At 44.1% G+C, this 27935-nt stretch overlaps 1 protein-coding gene and 1 long non-coding RNA gene across 8 annotated transcripts in view; one reads left to right on the top strand and one right to left on the bottom strand.

Annotated features, from left to right (window-relative positions):
- Positions 1–15377, top strand: part of fyco1b (FYVE and coiled-coil domain autophagy adaptor 1b) — a 16520-nt gene extending 1143 nt beyond the window's left edge. For 4 of the 6 annotated variants that reach the window (XM_029831366.1, XM_029831364.1, XM_029831365.1 and 1 more), the window contains exons 4-18: positions 25–150; positions 1056–1162; positions 1577–1720; positions 2699–2792; positions 2895–5282; positions 10984–11076; positions 11351–11469; positions 11653–11820; positions 12043–12183; positions 12275–12483; positions 12587–12728; positions 12858–12980; positions 13176–13386; positions 13606–13715; positions 13799–15377. In XM_029831366.1, the coding sequence (XP_029687226.1) occupies positions 25–150; positions 1056–1162; positions 1577–1720; positions 2699–2792; positions 2895–5282; positions 10984–11076; positions 11351–11469; positions 11653–11820; positions 12043–12183; positions 12275–12483; positions 12587–12728; positions 12858–12980; positions 13176–13386; positions 13606–13715; positions 13799–13874 (4251 nt within the window). In that variant the 3' untranslated portion in view covers positions 13875–15377. Of the gene's footprint in view, positions 1–24; positions 151–1055; positions 1163–1576; positions 1721–2698; positions 2793–2875; positions 5283–10983; positions 11077–11350; positions 11470–11652; positions 11821–12042; positions 12184–12274; positions 12484–12586; positions 12729–12857; positions 12981–13175; positions 13387–13605; positions 13716–13798 lie in introns of those variants that run through there. The other 2 variants (XM_011618350.2, XM_029831367.1) reach the window with 2 other exon arrangements.
- Positions 15378–19710: 4333 nt separating this feature from the next.
- On the bottom strand, positions 19711–25037 carry LOC115248056 (uncharacterized). Of its 2 annotated transcripts, XR_003887097.1 has the most exons (5): positions 24799–25037; positions 24357–24618; positions 23915–24176; positions 23473–23734; positions 19711–21727 (listed from the first exon to the last, which is right to left on the bottom strand). It is a non-coding gene; the product is annotated as an uncharacterized lncRNA (long non-coding RNA). The 2 variants fall into 2 exon arrangements; XR_003887096.1 differs by lacking the exon at positions 19711–21727 and having other exon boundaries at positions 22811–23734.
- Between the last annotated feature and the right edge of the window lie 2898 nt (positions 25038–27935).

Raw genomic sequence — 27935 nt, 5'->3', positions numbered from 1 at the left:
ATAGAACTGTTGTGTGTTTATTAGTTCGATCAGAAAGAGAAGACAACCTTTCTTGGCCAGAGGAAAGACTACTGGGATTATTTCTGTGACTGCCTGATTAAGATCAAGGGAGCTAACGATGGCATCCGTTTTGTAAAGTCCATCCCTGAGGTAATCCTCCTCTGCAGCACACACGCACCGTCACCCGTGCTGCCTCAGCCCTGCTGTTCCGGGCAACAGACACACAAATATAGTCTGTGACCATGTAACTAATCCTCTGCTGGCTTGGGTACAGTGAGATTCAGGGCTGTTAAGGTTTTGACTGCCTTGCAGTTGATCAGCATCGTGTCTGCTATACTTTCTTTCCTGGAAATTCATAGCGGTGAGCTATAATAACTAGTCAGTTTAGTTTGTGCTGTGGTTAATTTGTGAGTTGATTAACATGTTTGTGGGCCTAAGGAGGGTTACTTTTGCCTTTATCTCTAAAAAATAATGACTTTCAGTGAAATGGTTAGAAATTGCTTTTCAACCAACCTTTGAATTATTCGATGCCTCATTGTGTGGCTATAAATCCCTGTTGTTTTTCCTTATTCTGTAAAAACATTTACTGCTACATTTAAGCAGTCTTCTATCATCAGAGATATTTTCTTTACAACTCAACAGGTATGTGTTTCAGCTGCTCACTGGGTCAGTAGTCCTTTAAAACTTATATTGTTAATTTTACTCTTATTGCGTTTCTTATGCCGGTCGGTGAATTCCCCAGTTGGTGTGGTCATGTTAGACCCATGTTGCTGCTTTCTGAGCTAAATCCCTCCATCTGCTAAAGAGTTCGACCTGTCTGGCCTCGCAGGCACCCTTCATATATTTTTTATTTGATTAATGATGCCCTTTCAGTTGAGACCTTCACATGTTACTTTGAAATTAGTGTTGGATTTCAGCAATTCCTCTTTCAAAACATGATGGGTGTAAAGCCATGAAGCCATGTGGAAATTTAGAAAGCATTTGACGCAAGTGCACAAAGAGTTTTTGTCTTTGTGTGCGTCAGTTAAAAGTGTGTATTTTTTCTGCACTGCCAGTTGAAGACATCTCTCGGCAAGGGAAGGGCCTTCATCCGCTACTCTCTTGTTCACCAGCGTCTCGCTGACACCTTGCAACAGTGTCTTATAAACCAGAAGGTCACAAGGTGAGACCCCCTGTCTCAGTTTTGGTTTGTTTACCTCTGACATTTCTGAAAAATCTGGGTGGTTCCTATTCTGACGAATTGTCACTCTGCCTTCCCGTTTTTGTGTTCTGTTCCAAGAAAATGCAACTAGCCTACAGCTTGATAAATCCGCCCTTGCGCCACACTTCCTCAAATTTTCTCAAAATAAGTGTTAATGATGCAAAAACAGCATTAGCTGTTATTAAAGCCTCAATGTCAGATCTTATGTGTTTCCACAGGAGTTTTAAGGTGCTTTTTCATGCAAAGCTAATTATTGAATTAGAAATATTGGCCTTTTTTGGACACTAATCAATAAACAACCCTAAAATGGTGATATATGTAAAACCACCCCTTTCTAAACCTTTTATTTACATGTTTTGTTGATTTGCATCGCAGCGAGTGGTTTTATGACCGGAGTCCTTTCCTGAAGTCGCACCTTACTGCTGACATCATCAACAATCTTTATGAGCTCAACCAGATCCATTTTGACGTAGCAGCCAGAGGCTATGACCTAGATGCCGACTGGCCAAAGTTTGCAAGGTAAACCAAGTCAACACCTTTGTTTAAAAAGAAAAAAACTACAACTGAAATTGTGTTCATAAACTGATAAAGTGCAGCTGCACATTTACAATTACCTTGATTTTTAAAAATATTTAACAAAAATCTGCACAGGTACCAGCATTAATATGTTCCAATAAATTCATTGTTATAGCATTTAGTCGAAATCTGAAATACACACTGATTCCTGAGGTAATTTGACACATTGTTTTAGCTAACATAGAGCTTGTGCCACAGTCATTTTGGGTATTTTACATCTTAATGTAGCACTTAATTATCTGATCACTCAGCTTATTCACAGTTCCTTCTTCACTGGGGTGTGTGTTCATTGTCTGTGTCAGCGCTTCCAATGTGTGAGCATTGAGCACCGTTTGTCACATCAACACCTTTGCTGAATCTTCACATCTTGCTGAATCTTAACTTTATTAAGTCACTTTGAATACGGGCACATTATTTACCAGTGCCGTGATTTATATCACCGTTGGACACATTATTTACATTTTTAAGGATCATGTAGTAGTTAAATGTAGATCTGAAACTGCAAAATGGGAAGAGATTAGAATTCACACCTGAACTACGTGTTACAAAGCTTAGGAACCCACTCAGCAGAGTGCAGGTATCCAGCAGGGTTGTCTGGTGGCATACGCACTCTACTCGGGTGTACAGCGTTCATGCCTGATGTGCACATGAAAACATGCTAAGGTCAGCAGCTGATTACTTGCGTTCCCGGTCATTAGGCAAATCAGTGGGAAGTCCAAAGAAGCCTTTTCATTGTGACTGTAATTACATAATGTCATATGACATTCTTAACTGGTATCATTTTTTGTCAGTTGGCAGTTTTTCCACCCTCCCTGTAGGTTCTGAAATGCTAGTTTATATTGAACGAGTTCCTCTTTTTATTTTGTGTGTGGCTGTGTGGGTTTAAGTGGCAGACTCATTGGTGTGTCAATTGTTCCAAAGGAGAACCATCAGCACCCCCTCAGCCTTTCTGTGGAAACCTCCCAGTCGCTGCTCCAGTATCAACAGTCTTGTCAGTAGCTACTCACACTTGCAGGTACACATGTTCTAAAAGACGATGCATGTAGAGAATCTGAAACATGTATCTAAACAGTGGCTGCTTAAAATTCACCTTACCAGGGTTTGTTTGTTTCTAAAGCCACAGGAGGGTTTTCCAGTTTCAGATCTGAGCCACAGTCTTCTTGGAGAATTGGGAGAACCTTCTCCTTGCAACATTGCGGAGAGCCTCCGCATCGAACTTGACCAGTCAGAGCTAAGACAGCAAGAGCTTCTGGAACAGGTTCAGAAGCTAAATCGGGAGGCATCTGAGCTGAAAAATGTAGTTGAAGATCTTCAGGGCACACTGTTAGTAGTTCAGAGGTCCACACCAAACCACCAAACAAGCGATCAGGAGAGCCCGAATCAGCTTCCACCGTGCAAGGAAGCTATAAATGCTGAACTTCAGGTCAGACTCACAGCTGCTGAAAAGAAAAATATGGAGCTTATCACTAAATTGGATGAAGCTCTCAAAGAAAAGGGTCAACAAACCGCTAGTTACTGTAACTCAGCCTGGAAAATCCAGGACCTCTTGGAGAAACTCAAAACGGCAGAAGAGGAAAAGTTAGATTCTAAGAGAGAGGCTGAGGACAGGGCCAGACAATGTGAGCGTCTGTCCCAGGAACTAAGACTCAGGGAAGAGGAGCTGAAGAACAGTGAAGAAAAGGTGGCTGATGTCAAAGCCAGAGCTAATGTGGAAAGAGACGATGCCCTCAGGAGATTAGAGGAGCTCCAGAGTGCCGTGAGTCGAATTCAGGGGGCACTGACTTTAAAAGAGAAAGAGGCGGGAAATTTGAGGGCCCAGCTACAGGATTTGCAAACCTCACTGGAGTGCCGAGAACGGCAAGCAGAGGAACTGAGGAAAAGGCTCCAGGAGGAGAGGGAGGAGGAAGAGCAGCGATGTAGCACGGCCAGCAGCCACAACCAGGAACTTGAGGTTCATCTGCTGGATGTAAAAAAAACTCTCAAAAACAGAGAGAAAGAGCTGGCCACTAGCTCAGAGAGGATCAAGCATCTAGAGGAAAAGTTGGAGAAGCTTGCTGGACTTGCTGATAATGACGATGTTTCCTGCAGTCAAACACCCAACGTCCATGACTACAAAATCCAATACAGCAATCTCATGGAAGTAAGTGGGGATTTTCTCCAGACAGTCCAGAAAGGTGCAGAAAGAGTGAGCGAGCTGACAGAGAGCAGTGAAGCCTTGTTAGAGCAACTCGCCTATTTAAGGGCCTCTGAGAAGCACCTAAAGCGCCGCATAGAGGCTACAAACATGTGTGTGGAAGATCGAGAGAGGAAGCTTTTAGATGACAACCTGCATTTAGAGGAGATCCTCCAGAAGACTCTCGTCGAGAAGGAAGCCTTTGAATGTCAGATAAAAAAGTTGGAGCATGCAAACAGGGAGCTTGTAGAGAGTCAATCCTCATTGAAGAAACTGTTAAAAACAACCCAGCAGGAGCTGGACTCACTCACTGCCAAAATTGTTTTGCTGGACAAGAACCTCACAGTGTCTCAAAGAAGCCAAGCGGAATTACTTGAAAAGATCCAAGAGGCCGAGGCTAAACTCTGTGATCAGACTTTTGAGCGCGGGCTTCTACAAGCTAGAGTAGACGAGCTGGAGAGAAGGTCTGTGGACATGCACGATGAAAAGGGAGCAGCAGAGAGTAATGAAAAGATGCAGAAGCCCGATACTGAGCGTGGATCACCACCAATGGAGTCCAAAGAGACCCCATTCAGGCTAGTTATCGCTGAGGCTCAACTGGAACTGAACCTAAGGGAGGTGCAGCGACTCCAGGAAGAAGTGGTGGAGCTCAGGGCTCAGCTTCTGGCTGGAAATGAGGAGAGGATGAAAGTTCAGGCCTTGCAAGAGGTGACAGAGTCTTCCAGAGAAGACCTCCGTGTTTTAACAGAACAGCTCAAAGCCCAGGTGGAGGATCTGAACCGTCGCCATGTTGATGAGATCCTCCGATCCCGGGAGCGAGAGGAGGCTCTTATCCGGGAGCGGGATGGGGAGGCTCAGGCACGAGCGGGTCTGGCTACAGAGGTGACGACCTGCAGAGAGGACTTCAATAAACTCAAAGTGCGTTATGACGCCTTGAGCCTGGAGAACAGTGACTCCAGGGAGGCTCTTCATAGAGCCAACACGGAAATGGCCGAACTTGGAGTACATGTGTGTATGCTAACCGCTGAGAATGAAGAAGCTCGTCTCCGCTGGGAGGGCTTGACTACAAGACTGGAAGAGCTGAAGGAGGAGGCAGCTCGGGACGTGGAGTCACAGAAAGCCTACATAGAGCAGCTCCGTCAGGAGAACCAGCAACTGCTCCATGAGGTCCAGAACAAAGAACGTTTGCTAGAAGCCAAAGAGGAGTTGCAAGTAGAGCTGAACAAGACCCAGCGGGAGGCTGAAGCTGTGCGGGAAAAGAGCCAAGGAGAGATTCAGAGTCTCAACGTTCAGCTTAGCAACGAATCACTGATCCACAGGAGCCAGCTCCAGGTCAGTCTAAACTCTGCTTCAGTGTTTTTGCCTAAATTACTGGAACTGTTGTCTGTGTAAATTCTCAGTCATCCAGGTCATTGTATCCAAGGTAGTTTTCTCTGTCAACTGGACTGGGTTTCTTCTCTTGAAGACGTTTCGCCTTCTATCCAGAAGGCTTCTTCAGTTCTGAAATCGCTGGGGAGAGAGCTTGAGAATATATAGCCCCTGGACCATTTGCATGCTAATGATCTGGGTGGTCACCTGAGAGTCGTTAGCAGGGTCGTTGGTCGGGTCGTTGACCTAGTTTCTGTTGAGATGTCTCCCCTTTGTCTGCTGGGTCACATGGTGATGAGTCACTGGGTCTCTTGGAATGGTGTGAATGTTTGTTTTGCTGTTGGAAGGAGTGGAGGACTGCATTGTATGTGGGTGATAGGAAGTGCCTCAGGCCACCACCCCTGTTTAAGGATGGTTTCTCCAATTTAACATGGATAGCTTCCTTGACCCCCCTTTCGAACCAGCGGTCTTCTCTGGCCAGTATCCGTACTTGGCTGTCCTCGAAGGAGTGCCCACTCTCCTTTAAGTGTAAGTGGACTGCTGAATCCTGACCCGAAGAGGTGGCACGTCTGTGTTGTGCCATTCTTCTGTGTAGAGGTTGTTTGGTTTCCCCAATGTACAGTTCCTTGCATTTCTCCTGGCACTGTACAGCATAAACAACATTACTTTGTTTGGGTCTTGGTGTCTTGTCCTTTGGGTGTACTAACCTCTGTCTGAGGGTGTTGCTGGGTTTGAAATGAACCGGTATGTCGTGTTTCTGGAGGATCCTCCTAAACTTCTCCGAGACTCCAGACAGGTAGGGGATGGAAACGCTGCGGCGTTTGTTTCTCTCCTCCTCTCCTTTGCTGAGGTCTTGCTTTCTTGAGGTTTTGGTGAAGGCCCAGTCTGGGTAGCCACATGTTTTGAGAGCTGTCTTAATGTGGTTCTGTTCCTTCTTTCTGCCTTGGGATGTGGTGGGTATTTCCCTGGCCCGGTGTTGGAGAGTTCTGATCACTCCCAACTTGTGTTCCAGTGGGTGGTGAGAGTCAAACTGGAGGTACTGGTCGGTATGTGTAGGTTTTCTGTAGACTTCGATGGTGAGATTTCTGTCCTCAGTGATCTTGACTGCGCAGTCCAGAAAGGCCAGACTGTTTCCTTTTACCTCTTCCCGGGTGAATTTTACATGCTCGTCTGTTTTGTTGAGGTGATCGGAGAACGCTTCCAATTCTTGTATTTGAATTTTGACCCAGGTGTCATCCACATACCTGAACCAGTGGCTTGGCGCAGTTCCTGTGAAGGATGTCAGGGCCTGGGATTCAACCTTCTCCATGTATAGATTGGCAACTATAGGGGATACTGGTGAGCCCATGGCACAGCCATGTTTCTGCCTGTAGAAGCCTTCTCTGTACTGGAAATAGGTGGTGTTCAAACACAGGTCCAGCATGGTGCAGATTTGGGCCGGTGTTAAGGTTGTTCTTTCTGTAAGATTCTTGTCCAATAGAAGGTGCTTGTGGATGGTGTCTATGGCGCTGGCGGTGGGGATACACGTGAAGAGTGACGTGACATCATAAGATACCATAGTCTCTTCTGGAAGTAGTGTGAGTCCAATGACTTTTTGAGCAAAGTCTTGGGAGTTTTTGATGTGGTGTGGGGTGTTGCCAACCATGGGCGACAAGATGGAGGCCAAGTATTTGGAAATGTTGTAGGTTACCGAATTGATGCTGCTTACTATGGGTCTGAGAGGGGTCCCTGGTTTGTGGATCTTGGGCAATCCATAAATGCAAGGGATGGTTTCTCCTGGATATAGACGGTAGTATTGTGGTCTGTCAATGGCTTTATCCTTTTCCAGTTTCTGTAGTAAGTCTACCACCTTCTTCTTGTATGAGCTGGTGGGGTCCCGTTTGAGTTTCTCATACGTGGCGGTATCTGTCAGAAGACTGAGTATTTTGGTGTCATAGTCAGTGGTATTGAGTACGACCGTGCACCTACCTTTGTCAGCTGGTAAGATGGTGATGTTCTTGTCCTTGGCTAAGGATGCAATGGCTCTTTTTTCCTCATTCGTGATATTGGAGGTGGGAGGTTTTGCACTGGCAAGAGCGGCTGTTACCTTGAGTCTAATCTGTTCTGCTTCTGCTTCCGGGAGTTTGTTGTTTCTAATGGCAGTCTCAGTGGCTGTGATGAGTTCGACAGTCGGTACCTCTTCAGGGGTGACTGCAAAATTCAAACCTTTGGACAGCACTTCCTCCTCGGCTTGTGTGAGCTCCCTGTCTGATAGGTTTTTTACCCATTTCTCCCGTTGTGAGTCAGACAGGGATGTGACATGGTTGGAGAAGGGGTTGGTTCCGCTGGGGTTGTGTTTTGCCAGTAGGGTGGTGAATTTTCGGATCTGACGTTCCTTGGTCCTGGTGTGTTGGGTGTGCTGAGTCCTGGAAACGAGTTTGGCTATTTCTTCCATTACTTCAGAGGGGAGCAGTAGGTGTAGTTCCTCCCTTCTTTCATCTAACTTAGCTTCCAGGGTGTTTATGGTAAAGTGGATTTGTCTGATCCTTTCATTGAGTAAGCGTTTTTCCGTCATGTGAAGAATTACCTGGGCTCTGTGTCCTTTTACTGTTGATCTGATGCGTAGACAGGTGGGAGTCATCTTCTGCTGTCGACATCTGAGGTTGTAGCGGAGGTGGTTCTTAAAGTCCGCTAACTTCTTGGCTGTTTTCTCAAGCTCTCGCACCAACCGAAGGGTATCTCTCCCAAAATGTGATGCAAGATGTCTGTGTAAATTCTCAGTCATCCAGGTCATTGTATCCAAGGTAGTTTTCTCTGTCAACTGGACTGGGTTTCTTCTCTTGAAGACGTTTCGCCTTCTATCCAGAAGGCTTCTTCAGTTCTGAAATCGCTGGGGAGAGAGCTTGAGAATATATAGCCCCTGGACCATTTGCATGCTAATGATCTGGGTGGTCACCTGAGAAAGGAAGCTAAGTTAGATGAAAGAAGGGAGGAACTACACCTACTGCTCCCCTCTGAAGTAATGGAAGAAATAGCCAAACTCGTTTCCAGGACTCAGCACACCCAACACACCAGGACCAAGGAACGTCAGATCCGAAAATTCACCACCCTACTGGCAAAACACAACCCCAGCGGAACCAACCCCTTCTCCAACCATGTCACATCCCTGTCTGACTCACAACGGGAGAAATGGGTAAAAAACCTATCAGACAGGGAGCTCACACAAGCCGAGGAGGAAGTGCTGTCCAAAGGTTTGAATTTTGCAGTCACCCCTGAAGAGGTACCGACTGTCGAACTCATCACAGCCACTGAGACTGCCATTAGAAACAACAAACTCCCGGAAGCAGAAGCAGAACAGATTAGACTCAAGGTAACAGCCGCTCTTGCCAGTGCAAAACCTCCCACCTCCAATATCACGAATGAGGAAAAAAGAGCCATTGCATCCTTAGCCAAGGACAAGAACATCACCATCTTACCAGCTGACAAAGGTAGGTGCACGGTCGTACTCAATACCACTGACTATGACACCAAAATACTCAGTCTTCTGACAGATACCGCCACGTATGAGAAACTCAAACGGGACCCCACCAGCTCATACAAGAAGAAGGTGGTAGACTTACTACAGAAACTGGAAAAGGATAAAGCCATTGACAGACCACAATACTACCGTCTATATCCAGGAGAAACCATCCCTTGCATTTATGGATTGCCCAAGATCCACAAACCAGGGACCCCTCTCAGACCCATAGTAAGCAGCATCAATTCGGTAACCTACAACATTTCCAAATACTTGGCCTCCATCTTGTCGCCCATGGTTGGCAACACCCCACACCACATCAAAAACTCCCAAGACTTTGCTCAAAAAGTCATTGGACTCACACTACTTCCAGAAGAGACTATGGTATCTTATGATGTCACGTCACTCTTCACGTGTATCCCCACCGCCAGCGCCATAGACACCATCCACAAGCACCTTCTATTGGACAAGAATCTTACAGAAAGAACAACCTTAACACCGGCCCAAATCTGCACCATGCTGGACCTGTGTTTGAACACCACCTATTTCCAGTACAGAGAAGGCTTCTACAGGCAGAAACATGGCTGTGCCATGGGCTCACCAGTATCCCCTATAGTTGCCAATCTATACATGGAGAAGGTTGAATCCCAGGCCCTGACATCCTTCACAGGAACTGCGCCAAGCCACTGGTTCAGGTATGTGGATGACACCTGGGTCAAAATTCAAATACAAGAATTGGAAGCGTTCTCCGATCACCTCAACAAAACAGACGAGCATGTAAAATTCACCCGGGAAGAGGTAAAAGGAAACAGTCTGGCCTTTCTGGACTGCGCAGTCAAGATCACTGAGGACAGAAATCTCACCATCGAAGTCTACAGAAAACCTACACATACCGACCAGTACCTCCAGTTTGACTCTCACCACCCACTGGAACACAAGTTGGGAGTGATCAGAACTCTCCAACACCGGGCCAGGGAAATACCCACCACATCCCAAGGCAGAAAGAAGGAACAGAACCACATTAAGACAGCTCTCAAAACATGTGGCTACCCAGACTGGGCCTTCACCAAAACCTCAAGAAAGCAAGACCTCAGCAAAGGAGAGGAGGAGAGAAACAAACGCCGCAGCGTTTCCATCCCCTACCTGTCTGGAGTCTCGGAGAAGTTTAGGAGGATCCTCCAGAAACACGACATACCGGTTCATTTCAAACCCAGCAACACCCTCAGACAGAGGTTAGTACACCCAAAGGACAAGACACCAAGACCCAAACAAAGTAATGTTGTTTATGCTGTACAGTGCCAGGAGAAATGCAAGGAACTGTACATTGGGGAAACCAAACAACCTCTACACAGAAGAATGGCACAACACAGACGTGCCACCTCTTCGGGTCAGGATTCAGCAGTCCACTTACACTTAAAGGAGAGTGGGCACTCCTTCGAGGACAGCCAAGTACGGATACTGGCCAGAGAAGACCGCTGGTTCGAAAGGGGGGTCAAGGAAGCTATCCATGTTAAATTGGAGAAACCATCCTTAAACAGGGGTGGTGGCCTGAGGCACTTCCTATCACCCACATACAATGCAGTCCTCCACTCCTTCCAACAGCAAAACAAACATTCACACCATTCCAAGAGACCCAGTGACTCATCACCATGTGACCCAGCAGACAAAGGGGAGACATCTCAACAGAAACTAGGTCAACGACCCGACCAACGACCCTGCTAACGACTCTCAGGTGACCACCCAGATCATTAGCATGCAAATGGTCCAGGGGCTATATATTCTCAAGCTCTCTCCCCAGCGATTTCAGAACTGAAGAAGCCTTCTGGATAGAAGGCGAAACGTCTTCAAGAGAAGAAACCCAGTCCAGTTGACAGAGAAAACTACCTTGGATACTGGAACTGTTGTAACTTCCTCCAATTTGTTTCCTTAATGAAACCAAGAGGTTCTGCAGTAGTCTTTACATGCATACTAGCATAATTTCATCCAAACTCAGAAATGATAAGTAACTCGGAGGCCTCAATACATTCTCAGTGTTTAAACATATTATAAAATTCACATTTCTGCTGTAAGTCCATAGTTTTTTACTTTTGTATTTCTGATTATTGAATGACGAGTGCTGTTGCAGAACCACACGACTTTACCAATGTGTGTGTGTGTGTTTGTATCTAGACTTTGAAACAAGAGTTACAGGAAGTGGAATCAAGGCTGAACACCAAGCAGGAAAAAGTGGTAGAACTTGAAAACAACCTCAAACAAGTTGAGGTGAGGGGACCCAGATTTTAGATGTACTCAATTCATCGAGTCAATCTACTGTTATTAGTCCTGTTATTATTTCAGAGCGAGGATGTTAATGTGTACTGAAACCAGCTTTTAAATGGGTGTTCATATGTATGATGTAAATCTCAACATGCTTTTCTTTGCATGACCTGTTATTAAACACAATGTCCAGTTGCAGTGTGTGTGGGTGTGTGCGGCCACAGGTGTACTGTACAAAGAGGCAAAAAAATACTGTTTTGCTTTGCTGCTCTGACGACAGGACGAGATTCAGAGACATTGCCAACAGATTGAGGAGAAAAACATCCAGATGGCCGAGTTTGAGAATCTTATCCAGCAGAAAGAAGAAGAGATAATCCATCTGAAAGGGAATTTATCAAGGTAAGAAACAGTATTCATAATTGCACAATCTGGACCAAATTAGAGTCCTGGGATAAAAGTAATCTTTTTTTCCCCCACACGCTCAATCGAGGACTTATTTTGGGCACCTTGAAACATATTCTACTGAAGTGTAAGACTGCTTGGATTATTTTAGTTATTGAAGGTTTTTGTGCTTGTGTGCAGGTCTGAAGGTGATCTGGCTGTGGCCCAGAAGGTCTGCCAGGAGATGAGCGACAATCTACGGCGGCTCACGCAGGACAAACAGACGATTGATCTACGAACAGCTGCCGAGCTCGACGACCTTTACCGCACCAAAATCAATTTGGAGGAACGGCTGGTCGAACTCATCAGGTAAGAACACCGCACCTTGGGTTTGCTTGGTATTTATTTTCTCTTTTCAGTCTTTTTTCATCTAAATTAAGTATGCAGCGATAGTTCTCACCAAATTGTACCAAATTCTTTTTGTCTGATGTCATCTGTTGTATAAACGGTACACCTGTGTCAGCCATGTCGCTTCTCTGCATCTGAATTTTTACTGCATGTTCATGCTCGCTTAATGGCTCTCTTTCACAGGGAGAAGGACGCCCTTTGGCAGAAAAACGATGCCCTGGAGTTTGAGCAGAAACTGCGGGATGAGGAGACGGAGAGAGACGTCAACCACTGCGTGGGCTGTCACACTCAGTTCAGCTGGTGGCTCCGCAAGTACAACTGCAGGTTAGTAGAGCAGCAGAACTGAGTTTCAGAAAGCCTCATTGTCATTATAACAGAGAAAACAATGTTCCTATTTGGGTATGTTTATCACCAGACTGTGTGGCCGTCCGTTCTGCTACTACTGCTGCAGTAACAACGTCAGCACTCAGCCCGGCGGCAGCAGAGAGCGCTGCTGTGTCCACTGTTACAATCAGCACAGCGCGGTGGTTGAGCGCCACCCGCAGGAGGAAGTGAGCAACAGCGCCCCTGGGACGCCTTTTAGTCGTTTACTGCATGCTGGGAGAGCTTTGACCACTGCTCCAGGTTAGAGCAGACACACACGCATGTAAAATATGTCCTTTGCGTGAAGCTCATTATCAACACAGTGCCGTGGAGTGCACGTTTAAAATGCATGGGTGTTTTTCAGGAGCTGAGGGAGTTGACAAGCTAGACGATGGCATCTTTGACATCATCACAGAGGAGGAAGTGAGCGGCGTTTATGACAGTGACTCTCTGTCCTTCTCCACTGCCTGCTCTCCAGGACATGGACAGCAGGGGGCAGCACAGCTGTAAGAATGTCACATCACTTTGCTTGAGCCCATGTAGTTCTTTTAACATGCGTGTCAGGAACCATGTTGTTTAGAGTGCACATGAGACTGTCAGGAATTCTGTACAATTGCGTGTACTGTATGTTCAAGATCTGACCATGTGTCCAGGAGCAACAGCGCCAGCACAGGAGACATCGCTTCAGAAGATGTGGAGGACGTCAGTGCGGCAGTTCAGGATGCAGAAATCTACCTGCTAAAGTCTGGAGAGCTCACGTAAGTGTCACATCAATAAAAAAAATTTGTTTACTACACATTTTTTTCTCAGTTTTTAATGCACCATCTTGCAAACTTTGTCTCTCTTCCTGAAAAGTAACTCATTAGTTTAGATGCTGGCCATGTAGACTGTATGACACAGACCAGTCCATGACTCTGCTTCATTGGTCATGTCTCTTGTTCACTCGGCTGCAGGTTGGACGTCCACTTCACAGTTGACGACATCTCAGGCTTTGAGGACAGCTGCCGGGACCTTTTCATCAAGTCTAGCTGCTACAGCACCATTTCCATCATCATGAAGGCGCCTGGTCCCACTGTCACCTGGACATTTACGTCTGAGCCCAAGAGTATCTCCTTCAGCGTGGTCTACAGGGAGAGCACGGACACTCCACTGGAGCAGGCCAAAGTGAGACACGTGCTGAACAGTGGTCAAAAAAGTTGTCCAAGACCGACAACTTCTTCAATTTTGGAGACACTGAGTAGTAAAGGAGCCACACAACAGTTAGCATCCAGTACTGGCAGAGATGGAGGATCACTTGCCGCCATTGTTCCTGCCACACCAAATGTATAAAGACAGCATCTAATGGATGATTAAATAAGGTGTCTCCGTTTTTTTTCTTTACAGGTCTTGATTCCACTGACCCGCTGTAACGCGCACAAAGAGACGATCCAGGGGGAGCTGAAAGTCCGAAATTCTGGGGAGTATACCCTCATCTTTGACAACTCCTTCTCCAGGTCAGTCACCAGCTTGCAGGTCTTGTCAGCAGGATTCCTGATAGTAGAGTAGAGCAGCCACCATCATGTCTTCCATGTTCCAGGTTCATCTCAAAGAAAGTGCTGTATCATCTGAGTCTAGACAAGCCCGTGGTCTACGACGGCACGGACCTACTCTGAAAGCCACACGGGAGAGACCAATGTTACACCGACACTCGTGTAAACACCGCAGATCTGCGAGGCTCCATCAATATGCTGCACGCTAGATAAACACGCCGTTGATGCTAACAGACACATTCGCAACTAGCGTGATATTAAACAGTATTATTGTGTCAGGCAGAACGCATAAATGCTGTTGATAGAAAACTTTACATTTTCATTATTATTTATTGAGACTGGATACCACATTTTTTTCAGAAGAAAAATGAATATGAGAAAAAGCTGTTTTCCCACAAAACATATCTGACAGTTGCTCCCCAGAAAGGTTAAATGGAGATTACACAAAAGGAAACCTCTTAGTGTTTAACAGATGTTTTAGCTGCCTAAAATACTGTAAGTAGAATAAGTGTTACATTAAGCATGCTGGTGTAACTTTGAATTACTGTGCAGATTCTCAGGGTCTTTGAGCTTTTATTGGAAGAGAGAAATGTTATCATCCATATCAGATTTTTAGAGGCAAACCGATTATATCATTGCTGCCTTTTCAACTGTCGGAAACGACAATAAAAGAAGATACTGTGTCTTGCAACCCTGCTAGGAAGACTTAGGTGCATCTGGGATGGAGCTAATCCTCAGAAGTCTGTGTTTCCGGTGATCGCAGTAAAAGAACAGGTTGATATTTTTGCGTGATCGAATAGGAACTATTAAGGACACTAAAATGTGGTTTTCAGTGCTTTAAAATCTTTTTACTCGCAGCCTCATTTGATTGATGTTTGGTTTTGCATTTTTATTTAGCCAAACTGACAAGACGGCATTTTGTGTTGAGTGCGAAGTCTTTATAGGCAGAAACATTTCTTTTACAGTCTTAATGAGAGTGCTACCCTGTTTTATTGAACATTGTTTTAGTTGTAAACGGATCTCTGTACAGCTGTGGAATTTGGCTTCGTTGTTACAGGAGTTCATCATGCAACTCTCAAATAGCACTAATAATTTTTATATTGCAGGTTGTCATATTGTGACGGTTTGTGGCTGAATCTGCTTGCTTAGATCATGATTTACCTTTACTGACTGGAAAATACAGAAATGAGTCTTTTCAGTGTTCATATTTTTTATGAGGATTTGCCGATTCCAAAAGGTCATAAGCTATTTCAAAATTATTTTTTTTGCATCTTTTCAACATGAGGAACTAATATAAATGTTTTTTTTAAAAAGGTGTGGTGATTTTTGCCAAACATTGGAGAACCACAAAATATTTCTGTTTAAAAGTATTACAACATATTGGGTGTCCGATGCACTTCTGAAAGGGCTTTTGTCGGTCTGTGCCAGTTTTTAATTTCTATTTTTTTTGCAAATGTTGAATGTATTTGATGTTTGACTGTAGATGTTTACTGCTGGATTGGTCAGAGGAAAGTTTCTCTCGGCTTTAAATAATTGTTGACAAATAGTTCATTTAACTTGGATATAGTGAGGATTTATATTAGAAACAATTGAATAAATAACTATTAAAAGTTTTTAAGGTGTTGACTGAGGTGTTTTTTTTTAAAATCTCTACCTCAATTAAGGACCATTAATACAATCAACTGTAATCTGCAGTGCAGTGTTAATTAAGCATATTTTAAATTAAGAAAGAACATAAGCTTTGCTGAGAGACTATAAATGATATAAATTATTCATCTCATAGCTAAAAGCATTTCGATTTCTATTGTAATTTACAATATCCATAACGTTTAAGTCTTTTTTGATTAAACGTCCAGAAACTTGCCATGCCCCATTCAGTCTGTAGGGGGCGCCGAGTGCAGATACCGTGTTACTAAGAAATGGCTTTGGCAGTCCTGCTACATTAGCGTGTTGCTAACAGCTTTTAGCTCAAATATAGTGCCTGACACCCAATAATTGCTTTCAATTTTTATTACAGTGCTTTTGGCAGAAGCTTGAATACTAATATCTTGGGGAGAAAGTATACAGAAGCCGTCAGATTAAAACAACAGAAAATGCCTATAAAAGACATTCAGAAAAAAAAATACCAGGATGTTTTGCTCTCATATGCAGAACACACAGAACACTTCTTTGTTTTAGAGAAAAATGAAAAACAAACATGTGTAACAATGGTGTCTGTCTAACGGATGCCGTTTAGGTCTCAGGGGTCATTTAGGTCCTCAAGGTTACTGATCTCATTGTAAATCACGTCACGCCTTCCTTCTCCTTCTCATCGACTCCTCTCTTCCCCTTCTCTCTCCTCCTTCCCTCATTGATTCTGTGATTTACACTCCATTTGCGCACATGTATGAACTTGTGTGTGCCAGGCCGGGCTGTCTATTCGCGCATGTGTGATGAATACTAATGCAGCAAATGACATGTGCACGCAATCCATTCATCACTGGGAATTTTCACTCAAGGGTCATGAATAAAAAGGTGAATGGATTGTTAGTCATGCATGCGCTGTAAATAAAAAAAAATACACCCCAGGTTGGTTTATTTCCCATGATAGTTTTTTTTTTTTGAAAAATCTCAGCATTTTTTATTCAACAGTGAACCTTCATGCTCAAGACGTCTCTGCATGGAATACATTCGGTGTCGTGAAAAAATAAAAGAACCTGTCTCGTTTTTCAGCCTTACTGTTATGACAAAGGAACAGATTCCTGCAGAAATTCTCAACCTGAATATCAGGGTTCCACTTTCTGCATAACCTGAATGGAATATTTAGCAATGGCTTCATTTGGCTTAAAATGCTCATACTTAACCCCCCCAGCAGACAGGAAGTCTATGTCTTTAACTGCCTCCCTTTCAAAGAGTTCCACAAATCTACATTATGTCTAGTAACTATATTGTCCATTAAAGCAAAAATTGCTGGTAATTGAATCATTTTGGCTATTTTAAATGTTAAAAAAGCCAAAAATATAAGTTATTATTGGAGGACCCATGTTACTCCTGTTCAGTTGCAACCACAAGGCTTCACCTCAATGCATTCAGATATAGATATACAGTAGTTAGGACAACTTGCTGAAGTTCAAAACAGCATCAAAATGGCGAAGAAAGAAAGACGTTGAATTGTTGGTGCCAGATGGGCTGGTCTGAGTGTCTCAGAAACTGCTGATTCTCCTGAGATTTTCACTCACAACCATCTCTAGAGTTGACAGGAAATGGTCCCAACAAGAGAAAATATCCAGTGAGCAGCAGTTGTGTGGTCGGAGGAGGACTATGGCGACTGGTTCCAGACGATAGAAAAGCAACAGTAACTCCAATAACCACTGGATACAACCAAGGAATGTAGAACAGCATCTCTGAACACAGCACCTTGATCAGCATAGATTCATCCTGCCTTGTACAACAGTTCAACCTACTGGTGATGTAATGGTGTGAGAGATGTTTTCTTGGCACACTTTGACCCCCTGAGTACCAAGTGAGCATCGTTTCAACCTATCCAAGCTTTCCTTAATGACCAAAGTGGATCATCTTCAGATGGCTACTTCAGCAGGATAATGAACCATGTCACAAAGCTCTGATCATCTAAAACTGGTTTTTGGACAGTGACATCATATCAGTATGGACCAAAATTTTGAGGAATATTTCCAACACCTTGTTACAAGAACATCACGTAGAAATTAAAGCGAAAGGGGTCCAAACTTCCACCAAAGGTCCATCTAATAAAGTGCCGGGGAAGTATAGATCTATATCAAACTGTTAAGTGACTGAAAGCAGCTATTAGTATGCTAAAGTGGATCCATCCATCCATCCATCCATCCATCCATCCATCCATCCATCCATCCATCCATCGCTTTATACACCGTAATAAGAGGTGTCCAGTTAGAGCACTTCAATTTCAGCTGTCATTGGGCTACAATCAGAAACAAACCTTGGAAAGGATGCCCATCAACTGCAGTTTTGAAGTCATACATAATTAAAAGCATGATTTTGTTTTTTAATATTGCATTTCTGAAGAGATAATGAAAATAATTCCAACCCATCACTCACCAAAAATGCAGCAATCAGGATTAATAATTTAAAAAAAAGATTTGGCTACATTAGCGCTGTGTGACATTAAGCGGACAGAAAACTTTGTGAGGGTTTAATCAAAACTTTTGTTGTGACCGAAGCTTGTTTTTATTGCCAGTGTGTTATTGTTTGAGGTGACTGGCTCATTTGTAGAGGAAGATAAATGTTGAACCCTTTGCAAGGGAACAGTTTGAAATGAAAGGTTCCCTGAGGCGGCCACTTTCAAGGGTCCTTGTTTTGGGCATCGATTCACCACCTGTTTGATTTAGCAACTAGTCATTCGTATGGTAACTATGTTCATCATCTACTTCAGCTGGATCTACAGTATGTGTAACCGGACCAGGTCAAGGTGCAGAGTGCCAGCGCATTTTTCTGCTGGGCGTCCTGACTCGGTAGTGCAACGAACAGCATGTCGGCCTCCCTCTCGTTAATGTATCCCCCCTTCAGATGCTGCACTGGTGCCAGCGTGACGCTGCATGATCACAGCTGCGTGGGTCATAGCTACAAAAGTGAGTTACCTCCTTCTGTTGACCCATTCAGCCTGCATGTGCAAATCTCTCTGTCTTTTAGCCCCTATAATGTTAATATTCCTTTTGCTTCAGAATAAATAAAAATCATGATACCTCCTTCTGCCTACAGGGGACGTATGGTGCACGAGTCACAAAGAGCTTTGACCTGATGGAGACAGCATATTACCACATAAATAGCAGTTAATCACAACTGAGTAAACAGAGGTCGCAGATCAAAAGGTGGCAGCTGATTCTGGTTTACGTATTATTTATTTTGCAGTCTCTCAGCTGGCCTCATCTGAACCAACGTGATGGATGGTGCAGAAAGCTGGTTTCACTAAATCAAGGCGCTGATCGTTAACTGTAGCAGACTCTGAGGTATAGAAAAACTGATCTATGTGCAGCCGAGGCGCCTTTATGTCTTTTCGCCATCCCTCCCCGATCCTCTCACGAATCCTCCACCAACAAGCACAGATGGAAACAAGCAGAGGAGCAAAGGAGGGAGGGTGTAGATGTTCATTGCAGCTTTTCTCCATTCTAGAGGTAGATTGTAAATGGTGGCTTGATAGCCACTGTTTCCATGGCAACTCTGTTTCATGAGCAACCTCTGCCCATAAGATCTAAGATGTTATATTTTGAGGTGGATCTAAAAACAGAAGTCGGGAACAGAATCCCACAATACACACACACACACACACACACACACACACACACACACACACACACACACACGCAAAAGCAAAAGCAAATGCTGCACCTACCTTGTGAAGAGGGGGGAGGAAGACCCTCATATGTGATTATTGTGATTTGAAATCATGTCAAATTTGTCATCTGTATGACCATAATAACTAATTCTGGCTGATGATTTCATATCTGTAAATAATATGAATAATGTTTTAATAAAAACAAAGCCACATCACAGCTTTGGCTCTCGCCTGACTCTCATTGTGCTGCCAACTTCTTGCCTTGGTGGCGCTATGTATATGGCGAAGGGTGTCTGGTTAGCTCGCTGTCAACCTGGCATGTTTAGGTTTCGCATGTACCCTCTTGTTAAAGGACTTCAGATGAATCTGCTCAATGGCAGATCCGCTATCGTGCCGCAGGTTTCACAAGGGATGCAACTCGCCGCAGTGTGTTTCCATAGAAACACAGTGTGTTCGCACACCCTGTAGCTTCTGTCATTGACTTCAATTAGCGCTGAAGGCCATCTTTGTCTCAGCACACACTTCTGCTGAGACACAGCCTTAAAATGATGCGAAGAAGAAAGTGACACCAGAAGAAGTGTCCTTGTTTCTCAACAACTAACTACAGTCAGGCTGTCAGTGAGCTGCGTCTGATGCTGCCCCACTTTCTGGTTGTCTGTGTGTTGGCCTTTAGCTAATTATATTACCTGCTTTTGTCCTACAATACTAAAGACACCGAGGACACTTATTTATTAATAACATTTGAATAAAAGAGTTTGGTTGGCCCAGAGTTCAGAGCATCGCGTGCCATCATTTTTTGCCTTTTGATTGGGTCTACTGCACCGTGGCTGTGGTCCTTTCATCACCGCTACTGATGTGTTTGATACGCTGACATCTGATGTCTAATCTCGTGAAGTTCTCTTAGAGAAGCTGAAGCATGCTGTCTCGACCAAATGACTGGAATGGAACGTCTCTTCTTCATGCTTTGTTTTAAGAACCTTTGCGTTGCACAGCTGCTGCCACCCATCACTGGTCTTTGAGTTCATGTTTGACTTAAACACAGTGATTGGAAGATGATTGTTTGGTGCAGCCCCTGCACGTCTCCTGGGTCGACTGGGGAACCCAATATTCCCTAATCAGTTGTCCTTCCCATCATTTTCATCTGTGTCTGGTTTTATGTGATATATTCCAGATCGGATAAAATACTCCACCATATGCTCTTCAGTCTTTAATTGAATTCCAATCTTTTTTTAAATCAACCCTAATGTTGCTAAATTTTGGACTGCAGGGAGAAAGTGAAGCACGTAGAACATCCCAGTGACTGTGAGAAATGTTATTTGTGTTGTTATTCGAGGAAATGACCAATTAAGTACTGACTCATTAAAATGTCCAGTGAACTGGTTTCAGGCTTCATCGTGTATAAAAGTGTGTTGGACAGAGAAAAACTTGCAGGGACGGAGAGAGAATGTGACTTTAAAGTGATTCAACCTTGACTTTTATAACTCATTATGGCTGCGCTCCGGTGCTGCATCTGTAATTACCACAAACAGGTGCACCAGCCGTGGAGTTAGAATCCCAGATTTAATTTGGAGATGCTGCTCGGGATATTAACCCCTCTAATTACAACAGTAAGCATCACATTTAACCAGAGCCGGAATGTTTGGACCTCAGACTGAAGAAAAACATAATCATTTTGGATGTTTTGGATGTTTTGATCCACCCATCTTCGGGTGACACTAATACAGAATCATGTCCAGAAGATGAACACACCTATTATACGTTGTCTTTTAATAGCGAGAGGAGTAATTTAGCCCCCTCTATTTTTTATGGAGGCTTATGGACTTGTTAGGATTTGTTTACAATAAATTACATTAATAACAGGAGATGAGGCAGATTTAAATGTAAATGAAAGGATGGGTTCCTAAGGATTATTCAATTTTTCAAGGTCTAAAAAGAGGTAAAACATGTAAAGACAAGATGAAGACGAAGAGAATAACTCCTGGCTCACCCTCTGACCTGAAGCCTTCTGACCCACTGATAATATAAAGTATGTTGTTTGTTGTCAAGTAGTGTGAAATAACAAGATGTCATCTGCAAAAAAGTGTAACTGATGGACAGATGCTATGGGTGTAAACGTTACTAACATCGTTTTTGTCTGTCATGGGAAGAATAAAGGACTGTCCAAGTCTTTCAGCTCAATCATAGACCAGTATAGCGTAGTAAAGTGTAATAGTGTGACGAATGTTCCTTTTTATTGGTTTTCTTATGAAGATATGGGTTTAGAGGGTTCTGATCAATAAACTGCTGCATGTATCGCCTGTACAACTGGAAAACAACAGCTTCAGAGGTAACGTGAAAGCAAATTTCATCATTTCATCCATGCTGAATTCTGTCTGAGTGATCAGAGGGTGATACACAGCTGCATTCAACAAAAGGAATCATTATAGTTAATTATGCTATGTCCTGGCCCTTTGAAGAATGCTTTGAAATGTTATTGTGAAATTCTACAATCCTTTTCAAGCCTCAGATTCACACACTGCCCCTGAACACACAATTTTAATCAGTTGTTTTCTTTTTCTCCATTGTACACTGACTCTGCCGGCCGGTGCGATGCTATTCGTTCCTCCTCTCACGTCTCGCCTCCACACCAGGAACGCAGCATCTGACAGGCTGCACCGAAAACCACCAGCTGGAGTGACAAAAAAAAAGTGCGCTTGTGTGTGAGACAGAGAGAGAACAGGGTCAAGCTGACAGCAGCACGACCCCCAGAACAGAGCAGATGGTCAGGATGGGAGCGGGTTTGACTCTCCATCAAAGCCCTGTCACGTACAGGTTTCACTTCGCTTTGTCCTGTTTAATCTACTAGCCTGTCCAATGCCCTAAACTATTTGAAACTTAAGTTTGGGGTCACCCACAGAAGGGCCCTGCTTGAAGAGAAGGTTAATCAGTCGCGATCTATCCAAAGTATTCGATTAAAACAAAGTGTCATTCAAATTTAAATACAACTACGGCTCTGGAACCATTTCTTTCCCAGGCTGAATCATTGTATCAGAATGTTTCAGGGCTATTTCAAGTCAAATAAGCGTTCTAATAAACCTCTTCCGTCCAGATGTGCGCTGAGAGCTCATGGTTTCTTCATGTTTTCATCTTTTTCCACAAATTATAAACATGGAATCTTACCAATAATAATATTACAGCCACGTGGAGGAATGGGCTCATTGGGAGGTCGTATTGGGCTCGTGACATCAAGCGTAAGAGTTGTCAGTTTACACTTTCTCTGCATGGATTACCTTAATCCGTAAAAATCGGGTGTATATGTTGCTAAAGAAAACCTCTGTTGAGACCGTGGGATTGTCTTTTGGTGTTAGGTTACATGTTGGGCAACAGTCTACGTGGCCACAGGGATTTCAACATAAACAGTGTTTCATGAGCTGAACACTTATTTGGATAAGAATCAGAGGAATGGAAACACAAAACTGCTGCCTGGCAGGCGAAGCCAAAGCTGCCTGACTTTTAAAATTCCACTCAGTGCTCTGTGTTTAAATCAGCACAGGGAAATTCAGGGTCTCACATTAGGTTTAAACTCAGGATAAGCATAAAGTAAAATGACTTTCTTAACCAGAATTCTACATTGGTCTTAGCAAATGTGGCCCCCCATAACAGAAGCCTCATACGGGGCTGTCAGATCTTCCGGGATAGGGCTGATGGAACCATCAGGAGCTAGTTCCTCAAAACCTTACTCATTATATATATCCGGTACATATTCGATTCAATTCAAATTATGTTTTATTTGTATGGCAGACGTTAGCACCAAAATTACCTGTAAGTGTTTTACATTAACCCAGAAAACTCTTGAGCAGGAAGAAACCTTGAGCAGGACCAGGCTCATACAGGGAGGGGGACCCTCCTCCTGATGGGTACGTTAATTATATATAGGAAGCAAAACTAATCTGAGCGGGTCAGTCGGCAGGTCAATGCAAAACTATGGGGAGGAGAAGGAGGAGGAGACTGTAGCTGCAGATTACTGACTATAAACTTTCCCAAGGAGGAAGGTTTAAGGTCTAATCCTGAAAATAGAGGGAGTCAGCCTCAGGGACAGGGACCTGGTTCCAGAGCGGAAAGGGGGGGGGCTGATATCTGCTCGGACCTCCATTCTACTTTTAGATGGGCTGTTAGTCACAAAGATACTTCTGATCTGGCAGGTCAGATGTTATAAGAGTATTGAGGATTGAGGCTGATAACCCCAGAGGATGCTATCTGTGGAACGTGATCAGGACCAAGGGGAAGATTTCCAGTGCATCTGGGCCAGAGACCAGAACGGACCTGCATTCGCAATGATGCCACCGTTTCTGGTGCACTTGCTGCACACAGTTTGAGCAGAATTTTCAGGACTCTTGGCACCTACACACAATTGATTATAACAGTAATGTTCACCTGAAAGCTTGTCAACTTTCTTTCCCAGCGATATGCATAAGGGTCGAGGGCTGTGAACGTGATGTCCTGGATCCTTGAGTTCTCCCGCACTTCCCACCATGATGAAAGTGTACGTGAGCCAGTAACAGTTCTGTAGCTTTTCCTTGCCGGTGATCTCTGCGTCGCTTGGTCCCATCAAGTCTGCCTCATCCTGTCTCTACTTGCATGCAGCTCCTCCGCCCCTCTGACACCAGGCTGTAGATTTGTTGGCCTCTCCTGCCGTCTGTGTTGCAAAACAGATGAAGGCCAGTCAGCACAGACATTTCTGCATTTTCTCCCCCACAAAGTACAAACACACACACATGCACACACACGTTTCTGGTGCACTTGCTGCACACAGTTTGAGCAGAATTTTCAGGACTCTTGGCACCTACACACAATTGATTATAACAATAATGTTCACCTGAAAGCTTGTCAACTTTCTTTCCCAGCGATATGCATAAGGGTCGAGGGCTGTGAACGTGATGTCCTGGATCCTTGAGTTCTCCCGCACTTCCCACCATGATGAAAGTGAACGTGAGCCAGTAACAGTTCTGTAGCTTTTCCTTGCCGGTGATCTCTGCGTCGCTTGGTCCCATCAAGTCTGCCTCATCCTGTCTCTACTTGCATGCAGCTCCTCCGCCCCTCTGACACCAGGCTGTAGATTTGTTGGCCTCTCCTGCCGTCTGTGTTGCAAAACAGATGAAGGCCAGTCAGCACAGACATTTCTGCATTTTCTCCCCCACAAAGTACAAACACACACACATGCACACACACGTTTCTGGTGCACTTGCTGCACACAGTTTGAGCAGAATTTTCAGGACTCTTGGCACCTACACACAATTGATTATAACAATAATGTTCACCTGAAAGCTTGTCAACTTTCTTTCCCAGCGATATGCATAAGGGTCGAGGGCTGTGAACGTGATGTCCTGGATCCTTGAGTTCTCCCGCACTTCCCACCATGATGAAAGTGAACGTGAGCCAGTAACAGTTCTGTAGCTTTTCCTTGCCGGTGATCTCTGCGTCGCTTGGTCCCATCAAGTCTGCCTCATCCTGTCTCTACTTGCATGCAGCTCCTCCGCCCCTCTGACACCAGGCTGTAGATTTGTTGGCCTCTCCTGCCGTCTGTGTTGCAAAACAGATGAAGGCCAGTCAGCACAGACATTTCTGCATTTTCTCCCCCACAAAGTACAAACACACACACATGCACACACACGTTTTTGGTGCACTTGCTGCACACAGTTTGAGCAGAATTTTCAGGACTCTTGGCACCTACACACAATTGATTATAACAGTAATGTTCACCTGAAAGCTTGTCAACTTTCTTTCCCAGCGATATGCATAAGGGTCGAGGGCTGTGAACGTGATGTCCTGGATCCTTGAGTTCTCCCGCACTTCCCACCATGATGAAAGTGTACGTGAGCCAGTAACAGTTCTGTAGCTTTTCCTTGCCGGTGATCTCTGCGTCGCTTGGTCCCATCAAGTCTGCCTCATCCTGTCTCTACTTGCATGCAGCTCCTCCGCCCCTCTGACACCAGGCTGTAGATTTGCTGGCCTCTCCTGCCGTCTGTGTTGCAAAAAAGATGAAGGCCAGTCAGCACAGACATTTCTGCATTTTCTCCCCCACAAAGTACAAACACACACACATGCATAGACACACACGCGCGCACACTTTGTCGTGCAAGTTGCCATAGCAATCTTGTGATGAGGAGTTACGAATGAGTGGCAGAAGCAGAAACATGCTGCGATTGCCTCGGTGTGCTGCACCAGTTTTACCCACCAACCTGCTGCAGTCATTCCAGCTTCAAATGAATATTAAATCAAAGCAATTTAAATGGAATGATCGCAAAACTGTGGCCAAAGTTTGGCTGCGACACGTCTGCTGCCATTATTAAACCGGCAGGGATGAAGAAGGGCGCTCGAAAACTGAGTTTTCTTCATTTGGAGTCAGATTGCGGATGACAATGCCTCCAAGGATGAGCTGGTGAAGTGGCTCGATGTCTTACCCGTGACATATGATATTTGAATGAGTGCTGAGAGCAAGCGCTTTTAAATTCAAAGGGTCGTGATGGCTGAAGAGCTGTGACTGAATGGGAAGGAAGTAGAGATGGTGCGAGGCTCAGTGGGGTGTTCCATTGGCATTGGATAGTCAGATTAGAGCAGGAATGATGTGATCTAGTTTGGCCACATTCTTCTAGACAGCAAACTAGGCAATGATGGACCAGCTGATATTTTTGGGAGCCCTTTCCGGCTGTAATTACACTGTATTTGCACAAAATATAATATAATGAAGGGTCTCCAGGTGAACGTAGCACAACACTCTCATGATCAGCACTACCAAAACCCATTCCACACTGTGGACTCTGAGGTTTTGAGCAGAAATCAGAATTCAAGGCACATTTCTGATGAACAAGATTCCCCTCTACCATCAAAGTCACACTCACTAAAGCAGGAATCCTCTTGTGACATCAACTAGGTGCTCGAAGACCTCATCGTTGTGTGTAACCCTCATTGGTTTTTATCTTTTATATCACAATATATTACCAGGAAATCACAATTCAAAGCGTGAAGTTGTGCAATATTGTGAGAGAACATTTTAATGTCTTCTGTTTTAGTCTATTTTCAGCAACCACACACCCACAAGTTTTTTCCCCTTCAATTTATTCCCTCAATCAGCCCAAATTAGAAAATTACAACCAATTTTGTCCTGTTAAAAAGAGGTGAAATATGTAAAATTGTCCTATTTGCATTACCTGTGTATCACCACATTCATATCTAAAAAGACGCAGGGAATTTTAATGTCCTTTCAAGGGCCCCACGTCTTCCAGGAATAGAAGCATCGCAGTGTGGGAAATCTCACGGGTTCTTTAAGGTTTAATGAAGCGCGTTTTCAGCGAGCTGTGACGAAACATGCCAACTAAACCGGGAGAGATTGATAAGGTCACAGACGCCACGACACATGCTAGCCCAAGATGCTGCCAAGGGCAGGTGGTGAGCGCCCAGCCGAATGAATGTCATATTAATAAAGCTAATAAATCTACTGCTAACCTTTTCAAGTACATGCTAGTTCTCTCTTCTTCCATAATCCAAATCCCAGCATCTCTTGCTCTCTCTATGTTATTGATTGATCGGATCTCGAAGCACAACATTAATTTCCAACCCACTGGTGTCAGAAAGTGCACGTATTGTCTCTCAGAGGTTCCACAGCGAAGGTTGTGCCGAAGGTTATAGGCTCAGCCAAAAAATGATCTTTTTAAAAACCAAATTGAATTTCGATGCCACAGTGGCGACTGTCTCTCTTGTGCCATCATTCTTCTGCTAACCACTGTTAAAGGGCCACTGGGATAGCAACAGCTAACTGAGATGTCTATATGTAATTGATATTATAGTAGTTAAACCTAAATTAACTTGATGGACTAATGCCTGAATTCACACAATCGTTTCCTATTCACTATTTACTACATAGGGAGTCAGTGACCTACTTAGTGTTCTCACTGATAAGATGAAATTCTACTTCTAGGCACTCAGCCGTGGAGCTTCAAACTGCGTCGTAGCATCGAATACTAAATGCATACCAGATTGATGTCAGTGGCGGTTGGGTAATTTGCGTTTTTCTACAAATTACAAAAATTACAAACCACTCACTGGGCTTTTGTTAATGTACTAATATTATTTGCATTATTTTATTTTATTATTACTCGATAATTAGCGTCATGTCTAGCTTAATGCGGGACTTGGTGTTATGGTCAGAAACCATTAGTGCTCTCTCCTAACAAGCAACACCTGACCGTCCTACCTACTGTATATACGCAGCAACTCTCGATGATGATTCAGAATTCAATTACCCTTTTTGGCAGATCAATTATTGTCCTATCTACAGACAGATACACCGACAAAATGGACTTTACAGACATCAAGCTGAAGCAATGAATAATGACATGGCTGAATCCAAGCTACATGATGTGAGGACATCACGCTATCATCTACGGCCAAAAATGAAGGGTGAAAATAAATTAGAGGCTTCGATTCCACGCATTTGTTTGTGATGACAGAGGTTAGCATTTACATAGACGGCAGCCATGATTCACAAGGACTAGGGAACATTTGCTTTGGTTACGGGTGTAACCGAATTCTTTTATAGAAGACAAAAGATCAGGTATCTGATCCGTGTCACCCGTGGTGAGGTTTTGTTTGGTGACTTCCTGTTTTATTTTGGAATGTCACTCTCCTCCTGTTTGTGGTTACTTGTCACCTATCGGCTTGTCCTCCCTGATTCCTGACTGTTTCCATCTGTTCCCCATTGTCCTCAGGTATATATAATCTGCATCCCCTTTCCCTATGTGGAGTGTTTTGTGCTGTTGTGCCCCCCAGCTATTCAGCCAAAACAATTCTTTATTTTTTTAAGGGTTTATCCTCAATTTCTGTAGCCATTTTTATTTCTG

Source organism: Takifugu rubripes, chromosome 22 (assembly GCF_901000725.2).
Source record: "Takifugu rubripes chromosome 22, fTakRub1.2, whole genome shotgun sequence".
Classification (NCBI taxonomy): Eukaryota; Metazoa; Chordata; class Actinopteri; order Tetraodontiformes; family Tetraodontidae; genus Takifugu; species Takifugu rubripes.
The sequence above is the reverse complement of the archived record's forward strand: the minus strand, read 5'-3'. Positions and strand labels throughout refer to the sequence as shown.